The sequence below is a fragment of the Urocampus carinirostris genome, chromosome 17, assembly GCF_059441175.1.
Source record: "Urocampus carinirostris isolate Australia breed hairy pipefish chromosome 17, RoL_Ucar_1.0, whole genome shotgun sequence".
Taxonomy (NCBI): Eukaryota; Metazoa; Chordata; class Actinopteri; order Syngnathiformes; family Syngnathidae; genus Urocampus; species Urocampus carinirostris.
Genome location: NC_142365.1, coordinates 17,369,174 through 17,384,374, shown reverse-complemented (window position 1 = coordinate 17,384,374; position 15,201 = coordinate 17,369,174). Strand labels below are relative to the sequence as shown.

The 15,201-nt window shown below is 39.1% G+C and overlaps 1 protein-coding gene across 1 annotated transcript; it reads right to left on the bottom strand.

Moving 5' to 3' along the window:
- Window positions 1-118: 118 nt before the first annotated feature.
- igsf5a (immunoglobulin superfamily, member 5a) lies at window positions 119-12,691 on the bottom strand. Its single transcript, XM_088321381.1, has 9 exons — window positions 12,607-12,691; window positions 12,353-12,407; window positions 8,014-8,325; window positions 6,000-6,290; window positions 4,203-4,322; window positions 3,301-3,325; window positions 1,865-1,962; window positions 576-634; window positions 119-445 (listed from the first exon to the last, which is right to left on the bottom strand). Exons 2-9 carry the CDS (start codon window positions 12,393-12,395, stop codon window positions 341-343), a joined length of 1,053 nt encoding a protein of 350 aa, XP_088177507.1. The 5' UTR covers window positions 12,396-12,407; window positions 12,607-12,691; the 3' UTR covers window positions 119-340.
- Between the last annotated feature and the right edge of the window lie 2,510 nt (window positions 12,692-15,201).

The following is a 15,201-nucleotide window of genomic DNA, read 5'->3' as shown; positions in this document are numbered from 1 at the left end:
ATCAATTGGACTAATAAAGTTAGGGAGTGCAACAGTAGATGAATTATTATTTTCCACTAGTTCCAGAAATTTCACAGCAGTGATATCAGGCACCTTGCAAAGGATACCAATACTAGGACAGCTTAAAAAAATAAATGATACTTTAATATTTTGGTTTTCCCATTTTTGAATCATAATTGAAATCTGACAGCAAAATCGTAAGCATAATTTTATGTAACAATGTTTTAAGTATGTACAAAAATAATATTGAGTTTACTAACTCGCACAATGTATCAGTGAGGACCCAGAAAATCTTTCTCAAACGAGTTGGTGTCATCCTCTGGAGTGGCAAATGATATATTTACACAGTTGTCGCATGCCTGTGTTTTATAAAGTCTCCATCCGCACTGCTGTAGGCGGTCATGTAGCCTTTTGCTGTAGAGTTTTGGAAATCTGTATCGGTCATCTAAGAAACACAGGCAAAGGTTAATTAGTTAAATATTAAAATCTGATTTTACCATTCCATGTACAGTAAAAAAAACATTGAGCATTTTCTTTTTAATCTATGTAGCGTAAAAAAAACATACAGTATGTACCTCAAAACAATTGGAATAAGTCGTCCGCCAAAAATCACTGTCTGCCTCGTCACCAATACCTGCAAACCAGTGGAGGAAAGACAATGAAGGAATGGGGGTTCTTGAGTTCTGGCACAGGATTTTAGAGTTTACATTTAAAATGACTTATGAATCATGTTTGTGGAAGGTTTGGCCCTAAATCACAAATAGTCTCAAAGAGCTGCATAGAACCTCCACCATTACAAGTTACCGTATAGTACTAACACTGATCATTCAAGGTTCACGTTCAACATGGCTGTGTTGACCTGACTTTTGATACCATCCAGCTGATGCCATGGAGTTCTTGTGGTTACCCAGAGTGTTTTCCAGGACCAAGTTGTTGTAGCTAGCAAAGTCAAGAACCCTTTGTCCGCTACCTATTGGTTTGTGGCTCACATCTTGTTCCACATGTTTTCTTCCAATCTCTACAAGCATTCATATCGATTTGTTGTTCCAGTCGCCTTGCAGGATGATGGTATCTTCATTGGGTGCTTATTCTATGATGTCTTCACCAGGAACATTGGCATAAAGTCCTCAGTTCTCTTTGTCGCTGTGTTCTAAGGTTGGTAAATAGGCCTGAATGACTGTGATGTTGAACGACCAGGCACTGAGGAATATCGTGATGATTCTGCTTGATATTGGGCAACATCCTAATACAGAGGTCTACATGTTTTGTGTACAAGGATACCATACACGTGCTTGTTAGCTTCTCTACTATAGTCGAAAACGTCGCTCTCATTAGTTGTCATCTCTTGTTGGTATGGGACACGGGATCATGAATTATTATTATTTCATAAATTTTACTAAGATATCTAACGTCACACAGAAAACTAAAATAAAACAAATGGGCTTTTGTATATGATTTTGTTATTATGGGTCTTTTGGGCAAAAGGGTTCCAGACCCCTGCTCTACACATTCTCCTCATGACTTTATGGTCTTTTATTTTGTTTTGTTTTTTATAAAAAGATTCAACTCAAGAAACATCCAATTAATGATTTGGAACTCCATTATACGTCGAGATGGCGGCTATTCTGTGTTTTTTGTTTTTTGTTACCTTGATAATCTTACACAGTAGCTCAGTACAGCCCAACCAATTACTCTCCTGATTGACCTGCTTCCAGGCCCACTCGTGAAAGAACGTTTTGGGATTTTTGGTTTGAAGTATCAATAACATGTTCCTCTCCTTGAGTATTGTTCCTGCAGCTTTTAAGTCCGCTGTCAGTTAACCCGAGCTTAAACGACATATGAGATGTGATTTCCCCAAGCTTACTTGTTTGACCATCAGCCACGTAACCTGCATTGACTTGACCTTCTTTCTTTCCAGGTGGTCTCAGCCCGCTTAACTGGCTCTGTGTCCTCACTCGTTTGCTGAAAAGAAATAAGAAAATATGATTTTTCCATGTTAGTAATGCAACTCTATAGTATGTGGAATTTGTTATAGAAAGTCTCAGCCCAAAAAACTTTCAAATATTGCTGTTTTTAACATGGGATCTGAGAACCAGAATTGTGTTTTAGGGTAAGAAAATGATTTTTTTTTCAAATGTAGAGGTAAGAAAAAGCATATAAAAATAATAATATTAATTTCCTTTGTATTGTCATTCTTTGTAACAATGTACACAGAACGAAATGTCGATACACCTGACCCGTTGTAGCGAGCCGATGCAGCCGCAGCCAACAGAGGGCGCCGCCATTATACCAATGTTATAAGTCTTAGGTATGACTCGGCCGAGGCGCGAACCAGCGACCTCCCAGTATGTTTCTTCTCGTCCAAGACAAAACAGTCATGGTAATAATTGGCTGATCGAGTATCTGAGGTGACCAAAACATTTTCTTTAGTCTCACAAGTTCCTTTTCATGTTTCATGTTTTTACAGTAATTTACCAAGCAAGCTAAATGACTTTGTTTCACTTTTCAAAGAAATTCCTCGTTTTTCACAAGGGGAGTTCAGAACTTGAATTATTATCAATTTTATCTCCGAAAAATACTGACTCAGTCAAAATCCATCACTTCCATCTATCCATTATCTGCACCGCATATCCTCAGTAGGGTCGCGGGGGTGCTGGAGCCCATCCCAGCTATCTCCGGGCAGTGGGCAGTTGCCGGCCAGTCGCAGGGCACACAGAAACACTCGCCCGCTCATTCACACCTAGGGACAATTTGGACTGGCCAATTAACCTGACATGTATGTTTTTGGAACGTGGGAGGAAACCAGAGTGCCCGGAGGAAGCCCTGCCAGGCACGGGGAGAACATGCAAACTCCACACAGGAAGGTTCGATCTCATAACCTCAGAACTATGCCGCACACGCGCTAACCATTGCGCTGCCGTGCTGCCTCTGTCAAAATCGCAACTGGTTAATTTGTATCTTCCAATTTATGAATAAAGCAGTGCATACAACACACAAATAGCAAAAAGCAAAGCCGACAGAGAGCAGTGTACCAGTCATTTTTAAGTAAACTAGTTGAGAACCATGGGAGCAATTTCAAGCATTTAATAAAAACTTCTACCAAAATTAAAGCACTTTTTAATCCTTGAAAAAATAAATTCCAAACACCTGTATAAATCATTTGTACTTCACAGAACTAATAGTATTTTTTACTTCGCAAAAAAATAATGTAATTTACTGCTTATTACCTTTTGGAATATATCAATAGAAAAAAATAGAGTGCAATTAATATACTGTACAGTAAGTTATGAAGATCCTTACGTCATTTCATCCTGGTAGTTGGGTTCTGGAACGAGATGATAGCATCATTTGTAGCAAAAGCTTTTACATTATAACTACAGACGCTGCCCTACTTACGAACGAGATAGATTCCGGACGATCGTTCATAAGTTGAATTTGTTTGTAAGTTGCTTCAATGCTATATTTCGTATGTTTAAGGTTTATGTAAACATGTCTGAGGCTTGTATAAGTAATTTGTATTATTTTGTACTAAAAATAAACATTTCATAAAATAATATGCTCTATAAAGATAAATCAAGTTAAGTTTAACTTACTTTTGGAGGATAAGCTTCAAGACGTCCTCCTGAGTGGTAAAAAATGGCCGGAAAAAAAGTGATCCAACCATTTTTTCAACCGCCTCAAGGTTTCTTATTCCGCTTTCTTTTCAAAAGAAATGGCTCCCCTCTTCTTTACACTTTACACCAACCATATTGAATGGATGCACCAGACATTAAACAATAAAAATATCAAAGTACTTAGCGCACTGGCGATACAGTACAGAATGTTTACACACAAACTAGGAAGAGAAAGCTGGATTTCTTCTTCAGAAAGAGATGCTGGGTGAGCTCTCACAGTGCCACACGCCCGTAGTGGCGGAAAGAAGCACTACAGTAATGTCCTGTACTCGGAAATTAGTGCACACAATACAAAATCTAACTTACAGCAATGTCAGGATATTTTTCAACATCCCGAAAAAAATATTCGTATCTACCGTTTTTTGTAACTCGAATGTTGGTAAGTAGGGGGGCGTCTGTATAACATTGCATTTTGAGAAAGTGCTTTTACCACTGCCAATTTTATTATTATTATCTTTACCTACAAATTAGGAGATTACTCTACACATTTATGATATGTCCATTGAGGTTTTGAAAATCTTGAATTACCTTTGTCTTTCCTGCTTTTATAGCAAAAGAAGATCCCATAGACGAGTAAAAAGAGAAGTGCGAAACCTCCGAAGGCACAAACCACGGCTATCAGGACAGTCCAGTCTGTTGGCTTTGGCACTGACAAAAAATATTTCAGAATTAGCGATAAAACACATTTTGAAAAGAAAGGGTGTTCTGGTATTAGGGCTGCAACGATTAGTCAATGTTGTCGACAAAAATCAATATAAACAATAGTCGACAATGACTTCAATTGCGGAATATTGTCGCTTGACACGTCAGCCTAACAGAGAAAGTCCTGTTTTCATGACTATACCGGAATCTCCTCTGAGAGTCCCTCATGGGCAATAACGTCTCTGTCTCGAGCAGTAACATACAGAAATGGCGGCGTGAACATCAAGTAAGCAATCCAGAACTTTTAAAGTTTTGGAGCGTTTTAGCCTGGATAAAAAGAGTACCAGTAAAGTTTGCAAAGCAGACCTTACGAATCATAGCAGTAGATCGGTGACGCGCCAACATTTAAAGAGTGAGTCGAACAGTTGAGCAAGACGGAGTCTAACTCCCCTCCTCAAGATTCAAGTAACAATCCAGGCAATACAGTTTTGATGACATGCATTGTACATTTTAGACGTGACTATTTTGCTATGAATGAAAGCTTGAGCATTATTTCTGACAGATGTATTTGAAATTAAATTCATCCTGCCCGAAAAACAGTGGTTAAAACGATATAAAGTTAGTTGTTAAAACTGTTTGATTTTAAACTGTTGAAAATCGTTAAGTACTTTTGTTACAGACTTTGCTGCTGACCACTGAATGCACTTAACAAAATGCACATAACATTTGTTTTGTTTACTGTTCCATAGTTGCTAAAAACTGTTTACTTGATTTGATATGTATTTGCTTGCCCCTTAAAAATGGACAGATGTTTATTTATATGGAGATATGTCTCTACGTACTGAGCACTGTGCCTGATTGGTTTTAGATAGGGCATTTTTTAATTTAATGTTCTTACAAAACCGGAGCACAATCAATAAAACACGCGTTTTTCATTGTACCCATTTTCGTGTGTTTATTATCATTTGCCCCATGATCAAATCATCTTCATGCTAAATTTAAGAAAACACTAATAATTAACCGACCGCGCTAGTTATTGCTGGTTCACTGCGGATTTTCATCGTCCATTGTGTTCTGCATTCTGATTGGCTAAAAAGAGGATGATACTTTCTATCGCCAACAAACTTGAACCTCTCTACGTGCTGAACCTGCTCAGGGGCCACATGCGGGTCTTTGGCACTCTTAAGTAAATCCCTGGGGCTTTTTCACAAATGTTTGATAATGAAAAGTTAAAGTATATGGTTTCTTTCTTTCGCATTTTGCAGGGGCACTGCACCCCCGCAAACCGCGATAACCAAGGGAATACTTTAGACCAGTGATTTTCAACCACTGTGCCGCGACACACTAGTGTGCGGTGAGAGATCGTCAGGTGTGCCGTGAGAAATTATCCAATGTCACTTTTTCAAATGTAAAATTTTATAAAACATTTATGAATCATTTTCTGCAAATATAAGGTAATTGTCAAGTGTCTGTGCTGTAAAAATTGGGGGTATTATAAATTATATTGTAATTAAACATACTGTTCAGTGTCATTTTAGAACATATTTGGTTAGTGGTGTGCCGCAAAATTTTTCCACTGCAAAAAACATGCGCTGGCTCAAAAAAAGTTGAAAAACACTGCTTTAGACGTTAGTTTCAGGCCTATTTGGTATCTAAAAAAGAAACAAAAACTGAATTTCTTACCAACCACTAAATGAACAGAGCTGGATATGGGCTTGGCTAGCGTCTGCAGCGTAGCTAAACACATCACAGTGGAATTTTTGACCGCTTTAAATTTAAGGAGGCTGGAGGAGTTGAAAGTATCTTTGTGGGCAACATGAGAACTGTTGTACAGGTCGCTATCCACAGGTTCTTCGTTTAGGTTCCAGCTGAGAACAGGGCTTGGGAACCAAGACCATGTCCGACAGTTGAACTCCACTTCCTCGTCTCGGCGCACTTTTAGGTCACCCTCCTGGATCTGGACCCAACCACTTTCTAATTGAAAGGAACAACAGAGATTTTTACTGATGTATTTTCTGCACACCAAGGCACATCAGATTATAAGACTTATTCCCCCAAAATGTCTTTTGTCATGTATATTTGATACATAGGGCGCACCGGACTATTAGGTTCAGGAAATTGAGACTACAGTAAAAGCTGTCGTTTTTATTTGTCTAAAACTTGTTCGATTTAAAATCACATAACGGTGTTTGCAATGGGAATTAAACCCAGATCACAGTGCTGACATTTTACCATTAGACTCCACTAATAGTTAAGATGATACATGAAAAACCATTAGAGCAGGGGTCTCCAAAGTGGTGCCCCCCTAAGGACAGCTGGCATGCCCGCAGACCTATTCTGAAAATAGCTCACCAGCAGTGTTCCCTCTAAACTGTGCGCGTGCGCAATTGCGCACTGCTCGCACATTCTCAGCGCACAAGAAAATCTAGCCAGCGCACAAAAATGAGGGTTCAAAATTACTTATTAAGAAGTGACTTAAGTCAAAGTTACAGTGCATGAAGGTAAAAATACACGGGTTCCCCTGACGTTGTGTCCTAAATGCTGTATTTTGAAGTCGAGCCGAAGGAGAATGAAGTTGAGTAAAGTTAGTAGAGTATGTCGAGAACCGGCTTCTTTGGCTCGGCTCACTAAAAAGGGTCCTAATCGGCTCTTCAGGTTGTTTTTGCTTCTTTAATCCCAACAAGACCAAATATTAGGTACATTTATGCACAAAATGACTTAAAGGAAGGGGGGAATAGAACAAAAAATACAAAAATACAAAAATGAAAAGGTAGTGAAAAGCTGAGAAAAAAAGAAACAAAAGGAAGAGAAAAAAAAGAAGGAAAAATTTAGAAAAAAGCCATAAAAAAAGAAAAGAAAGAAATGTAGGAAAAAGTAAATAGAGAACAAAAAGAAAAAAGTAACAGCTCGCGAAAAACAAACACATTGAGATTTTTTTAAAGGATTTTTTTTTAAAAAGTAGAAAAAAACCACCGAAAAAAAGAAGAAAAAGTTTGTGTTGCATTCAAATATTTTCCAATTATATCAAGTGAATCGTGTTGCCAACATTGTACTTCCACTAAAAAATGAGATTATGTACAGTTCAGTATCTTACAACCGACTAAATAAGCCCCCAAAAATGTTAATATTATGCGACAAAATATATCAGGAGATAAAAAGAAATGGATATCTTGTGAAAGAATTGTAAGAACAAACAACGTTTGTAGGCCGTACAACCTTTGCAATATAGTACATGAGTCAATTCATTCAAAAGAGAAAAACAATTTTGCATTGCCGGAAACTCAGCAACATGTAACTTGATGTCAAGTTTTGGACATGTTTGATAATTAATTATCTTGCCACACTTGGGATTATGGTGGCTCACTGTTATTTCAAGCGTTGCTCACCGACTTTGTGTGAACGCTCAGACCCATGGAAAATTAGAGGGAACATTGCTCACCAGTGCTGTTTTTTTAAGTGAAGTGCTTGTAAATGCTTGAAATTGTTGCCATGTTTCTTAGGTTGGAAAAGAAAAGTTTATTTAGGCGCATTCAAGAAATGCACATACTTGCACGCGCAACGTAAGGAGCCCTGAAACAGGCTGCAATGACTTAAGCCTGAAGATGAGTAAGAACATTCTATATTCCGTACAGTTCCTTTGATATATCAACTTGCCAAAATGAATCGGATTTAAGAGTTAATTTATAATTGACTGTACCTTGAACATGCAGCACTGCTGACTTGGATCCATAGTCTCCCTGCACAGTACAGACGACCGGGCCGGCTTCCCTCCGAGTGGCGTTGTGAATAGCAAATGTTACACAATTTGTGTCCTCGGCTGAGCAGAAGGAGGCAGAAAATTGCTCCGAGGAGGAAGAAACGTTCCCGTTTTTGGGAACGGTGAGCACCAGAAAACCTCGGACATCCCAAGTCATGACTTCCCACTCTCCTTGCACAGTGGCGGAGAATCGAGCATCTGAGCCTTGGAGGACTGTGGAATCCAGAGGTTCCAATTGGATCTGTCCAAACACTGGAATAAAAATGAAAAATACAATCCCATCAGGTAATGTGAATGATGCAGCTACCAATGGTAGGCCGTCAGAGTGACATTTGGTTGTTAAATACTACACAGTGTCGCTTTAACAAGGCCTTCTCTGCTGGCCTCAACAATATCTGATTCATATGATGTTAATTATATTTTGCCCAAGGATGTTTATTAATTCCAAACTTTTCATTAGCTTCCCTTCATTTCTCCTTTCTAGTTGCGCTGCTCACAGATGTGTGCTTTCAAATCAAAGCATTTTACCAATCACATTTCAGCCATTGCGTGTTGCCAGGCCCAGAATTCTACCTGGAGGCCTTCACATTTAGCTCTGAATGCCCTGTGGCATAAAGTAAGTGTTGCTTCAAAGATGTTGGTTTACCCAATCAGATTTGTGTTGGCAACACCTTGGTTTTCTAGAAGGCGTAAGAACGCGTCAGCAGTTTGATGGGTAATGGAAGTATCGCAACAAAAACGTGAAGTAAAATATCCCCGTGTCCACGACTTCTGCCCTAAAATCAGAAGAAAAAAAAGCATGCCGTAAATATGTCAGAACAGGCTCGACTTTCAGCATTAGCCTGGATAACTTTAGAGTTAGGGTTAAGGGTTTTGGTTGGACCTAGGGTTACGGTTTTTGTTGGAGTTAGGGTTCAAGTTATGGTAAGAGTGTTGGTTGGAGTCAGAAACAGCATTGGAAGCTTAACTGCGAAAACGCCTAGATTTCACTCAAGAGATCCCCAGTCATGACAGTAAGAATAATTGTGGTAGGGTCTTGGTTGGATCTAAGATTTTTGTTGGAGGAACCAAAATCATAGCTCAAAAAAAAACCTTAACCCTTTGACTACCAAGTGGGGATACAACCTACAACCCAGTGAGTGTACTACAGGCATATTACTATTTGAGCTACCAGTGCTAATAGATACTTTAGTTATACTGTAACTCTATATTTTGATATTTTGATTGATATTTTGGTTTTGGTTGGAATTAGGATTATGGTTGGAGGTACTGGTGGCTCAACTGGTAAAATGGCTGGCCTGCACTGTGGGTTCAATTCCCGGTTAAGATACCTTGAATTTTAAACCAAAACCATAAACCTTGTTACAGCCATTACCCTAATCTTGGCTCTAACCAAATCCCTTACCCTTTTTTTCTCGTTTTGTTTTTTTCTCTGCTTCTTTTCCATTTTTCCCCTCCTCTTCCCCACTTTGAATTCTTCCGTTTTGGTCTTATTCATTTCTTTTTCTACCTATTTATTTGGTTTTCTGTGGAAGCAAGATAGCCGCCAAACATGTCAGCGCCCTTTGGGTGAGCCTCTTCTTACGTCAAATAAATGTATTTGCACCTTTAAGTTTTGACCTATGAGTATTTTTAAAAATGCATGTTTGTAAGTGACTTTTTCCTAATTGTTGTTTTTTTCCCATTTCATTTCATGTTTATTTATATATCCCTTGATCACAAAAAGTCTGCACGGATCAGTTTTACAACATCCCCTGATCTGAAACCTACATGAGGGCAAGGAAAACCACAAAGAACCTCAGCCTTATGATAATTTAGAAAGTTTGAGAAGGGGTCGCACAAGAGGTAATTCCCTTTCCAGGCTTATTTAGATAAATATTGTTGTTTTTAAATGAATGAAGTGTTTTACCACCAGGCGGCGCTGAATAACGCACACTGTCCCTTTAAGGACGCGACAGATGCCTGGTAAACTTTGGCTGACCTTTCCATCATTCTTGATCAAAAAGAATGCTGGATGGCATTTCTCATGTTTGCTTAAGGTATGTAGGCACATGTACGAATGTTTTTACGAAAAAGAAACTTTAACACGTTTCTAATATCCTGTAGTTAATTTCCCTTTTTTATTGCACTCTTATATCAATTGTACATAAATTTGTTTTAAACATGTAGTTGTTGTAAAGAGTACATTTGTTGCCAGTGTTATCTCTCTTGAGAATGACTCAAAGGTAACAATTAACAGCCTTGAACAGCAGAAACCTGTTGGACCGCATGTGTTTGGATTATTATTTGTTTATAGAGTCTGAGTGGTGTTGAGCGGTGCAGACTCTTGATAATGGGAAACTAGTCACTTTTACTAATGGAGCACCACGTGTTACACATCTGACTTAATTTGCCACACTGAAGCCTCAAAAATAGTCCCTAATACACCTACAGTTTTGAGAATTCCTCCAGGAGCTCATCAATTTTGTGTAAATCAGGGGTCTGCGAAACATTTTTCCCCCCCAGGGACTAGTGGTGGGCTGCCAGGGCCTGCAAGGCCTTCTCTGCTGGCCTAAAAAAATCTGAATCATATGATGTTATTATGTTTTGTCAATTAATGCATTTTATCCATCAATCCAATCGGCATCGCTTATCCTCAGTGGGGTCACAGGGGTGCTGGAGCCCATCCTAGCCATTTTCAGGCAGTGGGCAGGGGACACCCTGAACCGGTTGCCAGCCAGTCGAAGAGCACACAGAGACACACTTGCTCATTCACACTTAGGAACGATTAAAACCGGCCAATTAACCTGACATGCAAGCTCGGGGAGAACATGCAAACTCCACACAGGGAGGTTATGGCAGCTGGACTTGAACCCTGAACCTCTGCACTGTGGGGCTGCAAGCTAACCACCCATCCGCCATGTCACCCGAACACATATTCAAAAATTCAAAAATTGTCAGCTTCCTTTCATCGCTTTCCCCCTGGTTGCGCGGCGTACAGATCCGATAATACACTATGTCCATTCAAAGTTCAGTGAACATTAAAATCGAGTGATGTCTCTGCTTCAGAATTATTGGACTGTGGTTGTTGGGGTACTAAGGAGTTTAGACTGATGAAAATGGGCAGATATTATTTCAGTACTGTTTATGAACGTGTTTTACCGGTCTTTATGAACCAAAATGTTTGACCAGTGTGTATGAAAGCATTCTAAAACAGTTTATGACCATCTTCTACCTATGTTTGTGAACCAAACCTTTGACCAGTGTGTATAAAAGCATTTAACACACGTGTATGTAAGCATTTGACCAGTGTGTAAAAAAAGCATCCGGGTACTGTTTATGATCATATTTTACTTATATTTATAAACATTTCACCATCTTGCTGTTTTAAGTGACCCTGAAAACCCAGAATGTTTGGAAAGGGGTGGCAAACAAACGAGAGAAGAATTGTGCGGTTTGGTCTCTTCGAGCCTCCGTACTTTCTTCCTTGTGCTTTCTCGTACTGGTTTGTGGTTACACTACACCAAACAGCAACATCTAGTGGTCAGATAATACACACAGTCTCTTCAAAGGTTAGTGATCATGACATCGAGTTTCTCAGCTACGCTAATTATGCCTCAGCTTCAGAAAACTGGTGGGCTGTGAAGTTGAAATGGAATGGAAAACAGGCCGATATTATTTTAGTATTGTTTACCTTTCTTTATGACCCAAAAAATTTGACCAGTGTGTATGGAAGCATTTCAGTACTATTTCTGACCATCTTCTGGAACAAATTGTTGAATCTATTGCACCCTGGTCCTCCTGGAAGGGGGATTACCACTTGTGAGGCCCCTTCTCAAGGTTTCTCATTTTCCTCGTGCTAAGATTTTGAGTTTTTCCTTGCTGGCATGTTGATTTAAGATCAGGGGATGGTGTAATTTTAACCTGTGAAACATTTTGTGATTAATGGCTATACAAATAATTGTGACCTGACTTGACTTACTCCTGTGCGCTTTGTAGCACTCGTTTTCGGTTGCAGGACACAATAGAGTGACACTTGGTTGTTAAATACTACACAGTGTCGCTTTAAAAAGTACATTTGCACCACAATGTTAAAAGTGCCAAAATACTGATTTTGATATATTATTTTTATTAGTTTTGTGTGTCCTGAACACAAAACAGCTTTAAATCCGTAGGAATACTCCTGGGATGCAAATAGTTCTTGAATTTGGAATGTTCTACTCCCCAACAACCTTAACCAGAATGCAAATTTTCTAAACAGAATCGACCGACTCCCCACCAGAAAACTTAATATACTGACCTCCAGTTACACACAGCAGGCAGAGACACAAATCTATGTCCATCTTTCATTCAACCTAGAAAATACCAATAGGAATATATTGGTTTGATGAATCCTTAAAACATTTTCGACTGACAAAAAAATATGATACAATACCAGCTAAAAATATCACAAACTAAAGTGTACTTTTATGAATTTGTACTGAGAAGAGACCCACTACGCAAAATATTCCATTTTCATCAAACGGTACCTTTGTATGTCCCACGAGAGCTTACCTTTTGACAGCTGCCTCTGTGTTTTGGCCGTGGAGCCGAGCTTTATTTCCTGAAACGGCAGCAGGTGAGATTGTGGCTGCAAATCTCTTGCCGGGTACAAGGGTCACTGGCACTTGAAACCCAACCCTTCTTCACTGGGAACCACTTAAAGGTATTGCCAAATTCACTAACAGGGAAAATGTGAATACATTGTACATGATTTTTTTATTAAAATGTATATATATTTCTTGGATATACAGAGACCCTGCGCTACTTCGTGCTTCGATGATCGCTGGTTCACTCCTTTGCGAACTTTAAAGTGAATTGATTTGGTCTTTTTTGTCATTGATATCAATGTATCATGCATTGTGTTCAGATGGACAGCAGTTGGGTGCGTGTGACTGTCAGTGTGCGCGACTGCGATTGGCTGGTGTTTGCTGTCAGTCAAACAGCGGGCGGGCGTTTCCTCTGCAAAGAAACTGGGAAGCTTAGCGACAGCTAGCTTTTAGCGTCTCGTAACATTGAAATTCACCAATTAAATCCAACTCTGAGGAAAGTCATACGAGCGCAAATAAATAGTGATCACCAGCGGGTGCTCCGTGGATTATTATCGGGTTCCAGAAGTGATTGGGGAAGCGACGGTGAGAAGGCAAAAGCGGTGCTGATGCTAACAGCTTGGCTTAAACCTATCTTTTTTTTGCTAAATAAATACTTGAGTCTGTAAATCGGGTTTGTTCTTTGGGTTCATTTTATAGTGGAATAATAGAGTGTTTATTAATGAATAAATAAAAGTTTTTACATGGCGGGTTTTGACTATTGCGGAACCTTTTTGGAAAGCAAACCATGTGAAATACTGGGGATTACTGTATCTATATGTTGCATTTACATAAAATGTCCACTAGGGCGCGCCATATACTGAGTCGTGTTCATGGAATGAATACTCAAGTTCTATAAATTCAGCTTTTATGAATAAAATTCTACAGACGTGGGTTGTTTTCCTGAAATTTGAGGGGGGAGGGGTTACAATTATTAATACCCGCAATATGTATTTGCACAACACTAATGCAAGTTAAACATAACCAAGAGCAAATAGAGCAACAACTTAAATCAGGCTTCATTGTTTAAAACAATAGACAGAAGAAATGTTATCAATGTCCACCACACAGATGTGACGCCAGAAGCATTCCCCACAGATGCTTTCATACTATTCCAAAATACGGAGCAACGTTCGCGAACGAAACGGCTCTATGAACCGGCTACTTGAAGTGAATGGAGAGCCTGTTTCCATCAAAACACTTTATCTCGCTCCCTTTCTCTTTCTTACTCTTTTTTTCTCAATGTATCTCTATTCCTCAACTTCTTTCTCAATTTATCCCTCCCTTTTCCTATTTCTTTCTATTTCTCACTCTCCATTTTTCTTTCTATATATCTCTTTACATTTCGTTCTCTGACTCGCAGCTTCTCTCTCTTCTATTTCTCTCTCTCCATTATTTAGTTCCCAGCTCTACCTCTTTCTCTCTCCATCTTCTCGACTCATTTTCCTCCCTTTCCCCTCGTACCTTTCTCTCCAAAGCTCTCTCTCTCTCTTTCACTCTCTCGCCCTCCATTTCTCAACCACTTTCTGAATTGATTTCTCTCACTCTCCATTTTCTTTCTCTCTTACATTTCGATCGCTGCCTCGCCACTTCTCTTAATCTCCTTCTATCTCTTTTAAATGTAATTCCCCAGCTGTACTTCTTTCTCGCACTCTCTCCAATTTCTTTCAATTTATTTTCCTCTCTCTCTCTTCATACTTCCCCTCTCCATAGCCCTCTATCGCTCGCTCTCTTTTTTTCTCAATGTATCTCTATTACTCAACATCTTTCTTAATTCATCTTTCTCTTTCCGCAATTCTCTCTTCATTTCTCACTATCCACTTTTCTTTCACTCTCTCTTCACATTTCATTCTGTCTCGTCACTATTCTCCCTCTCAATTGCTCTCCATCCCTCCATTTCTTTCTCTCCATTTTTTATTTCCCAGCTCCACTTTTTCTCTCTCTCCATCTTCTTTATTCATTTTCCTCTCGCCATTTCTCCTCACACCCTTCTCTTCATAGCTCTCTCTCTCTCCATCTGAACCTTTGTGAATTTCTCGTTCTCCCTTTACATTTTGATCTGTCTTGCCACTTCTCTCTTAATTTCTCTCTCTCCATCCTTTCTCCATTTTTATTCCCCAGCTGTACTTTGTTCGCGCTCTCTCTCCATTTTCACTCTCTATTTATTTTCCTTTCTTCAGACTTTTCTCTCCATAGCTCTATCTCTCATTTGCTTAGTATAAAGAATTTCAAGGTTTGAATTAGGTAAGTCAACTGCATTATGCATATTGAAACAATAAAGGGTAGTGGAATGAAGCAGCATAATAGATTTTCAAAATGAATTTGGTGCATAATGTTTCTATTCAATCGTTGATTTATCATAAAAAACGAAAAAAAAATCTGAAGAACCGTTTTGAAGCCGACTCTTTCTCGTGAGCAGAGCTGAAAGAGATCCTAAATTCCCATCATTTGTGCGGGGCAATATTGAGTAGTCACGAGGTAAGTTAGGTTATGCAGCTACTGTGCAGGCGATAATTCAAGT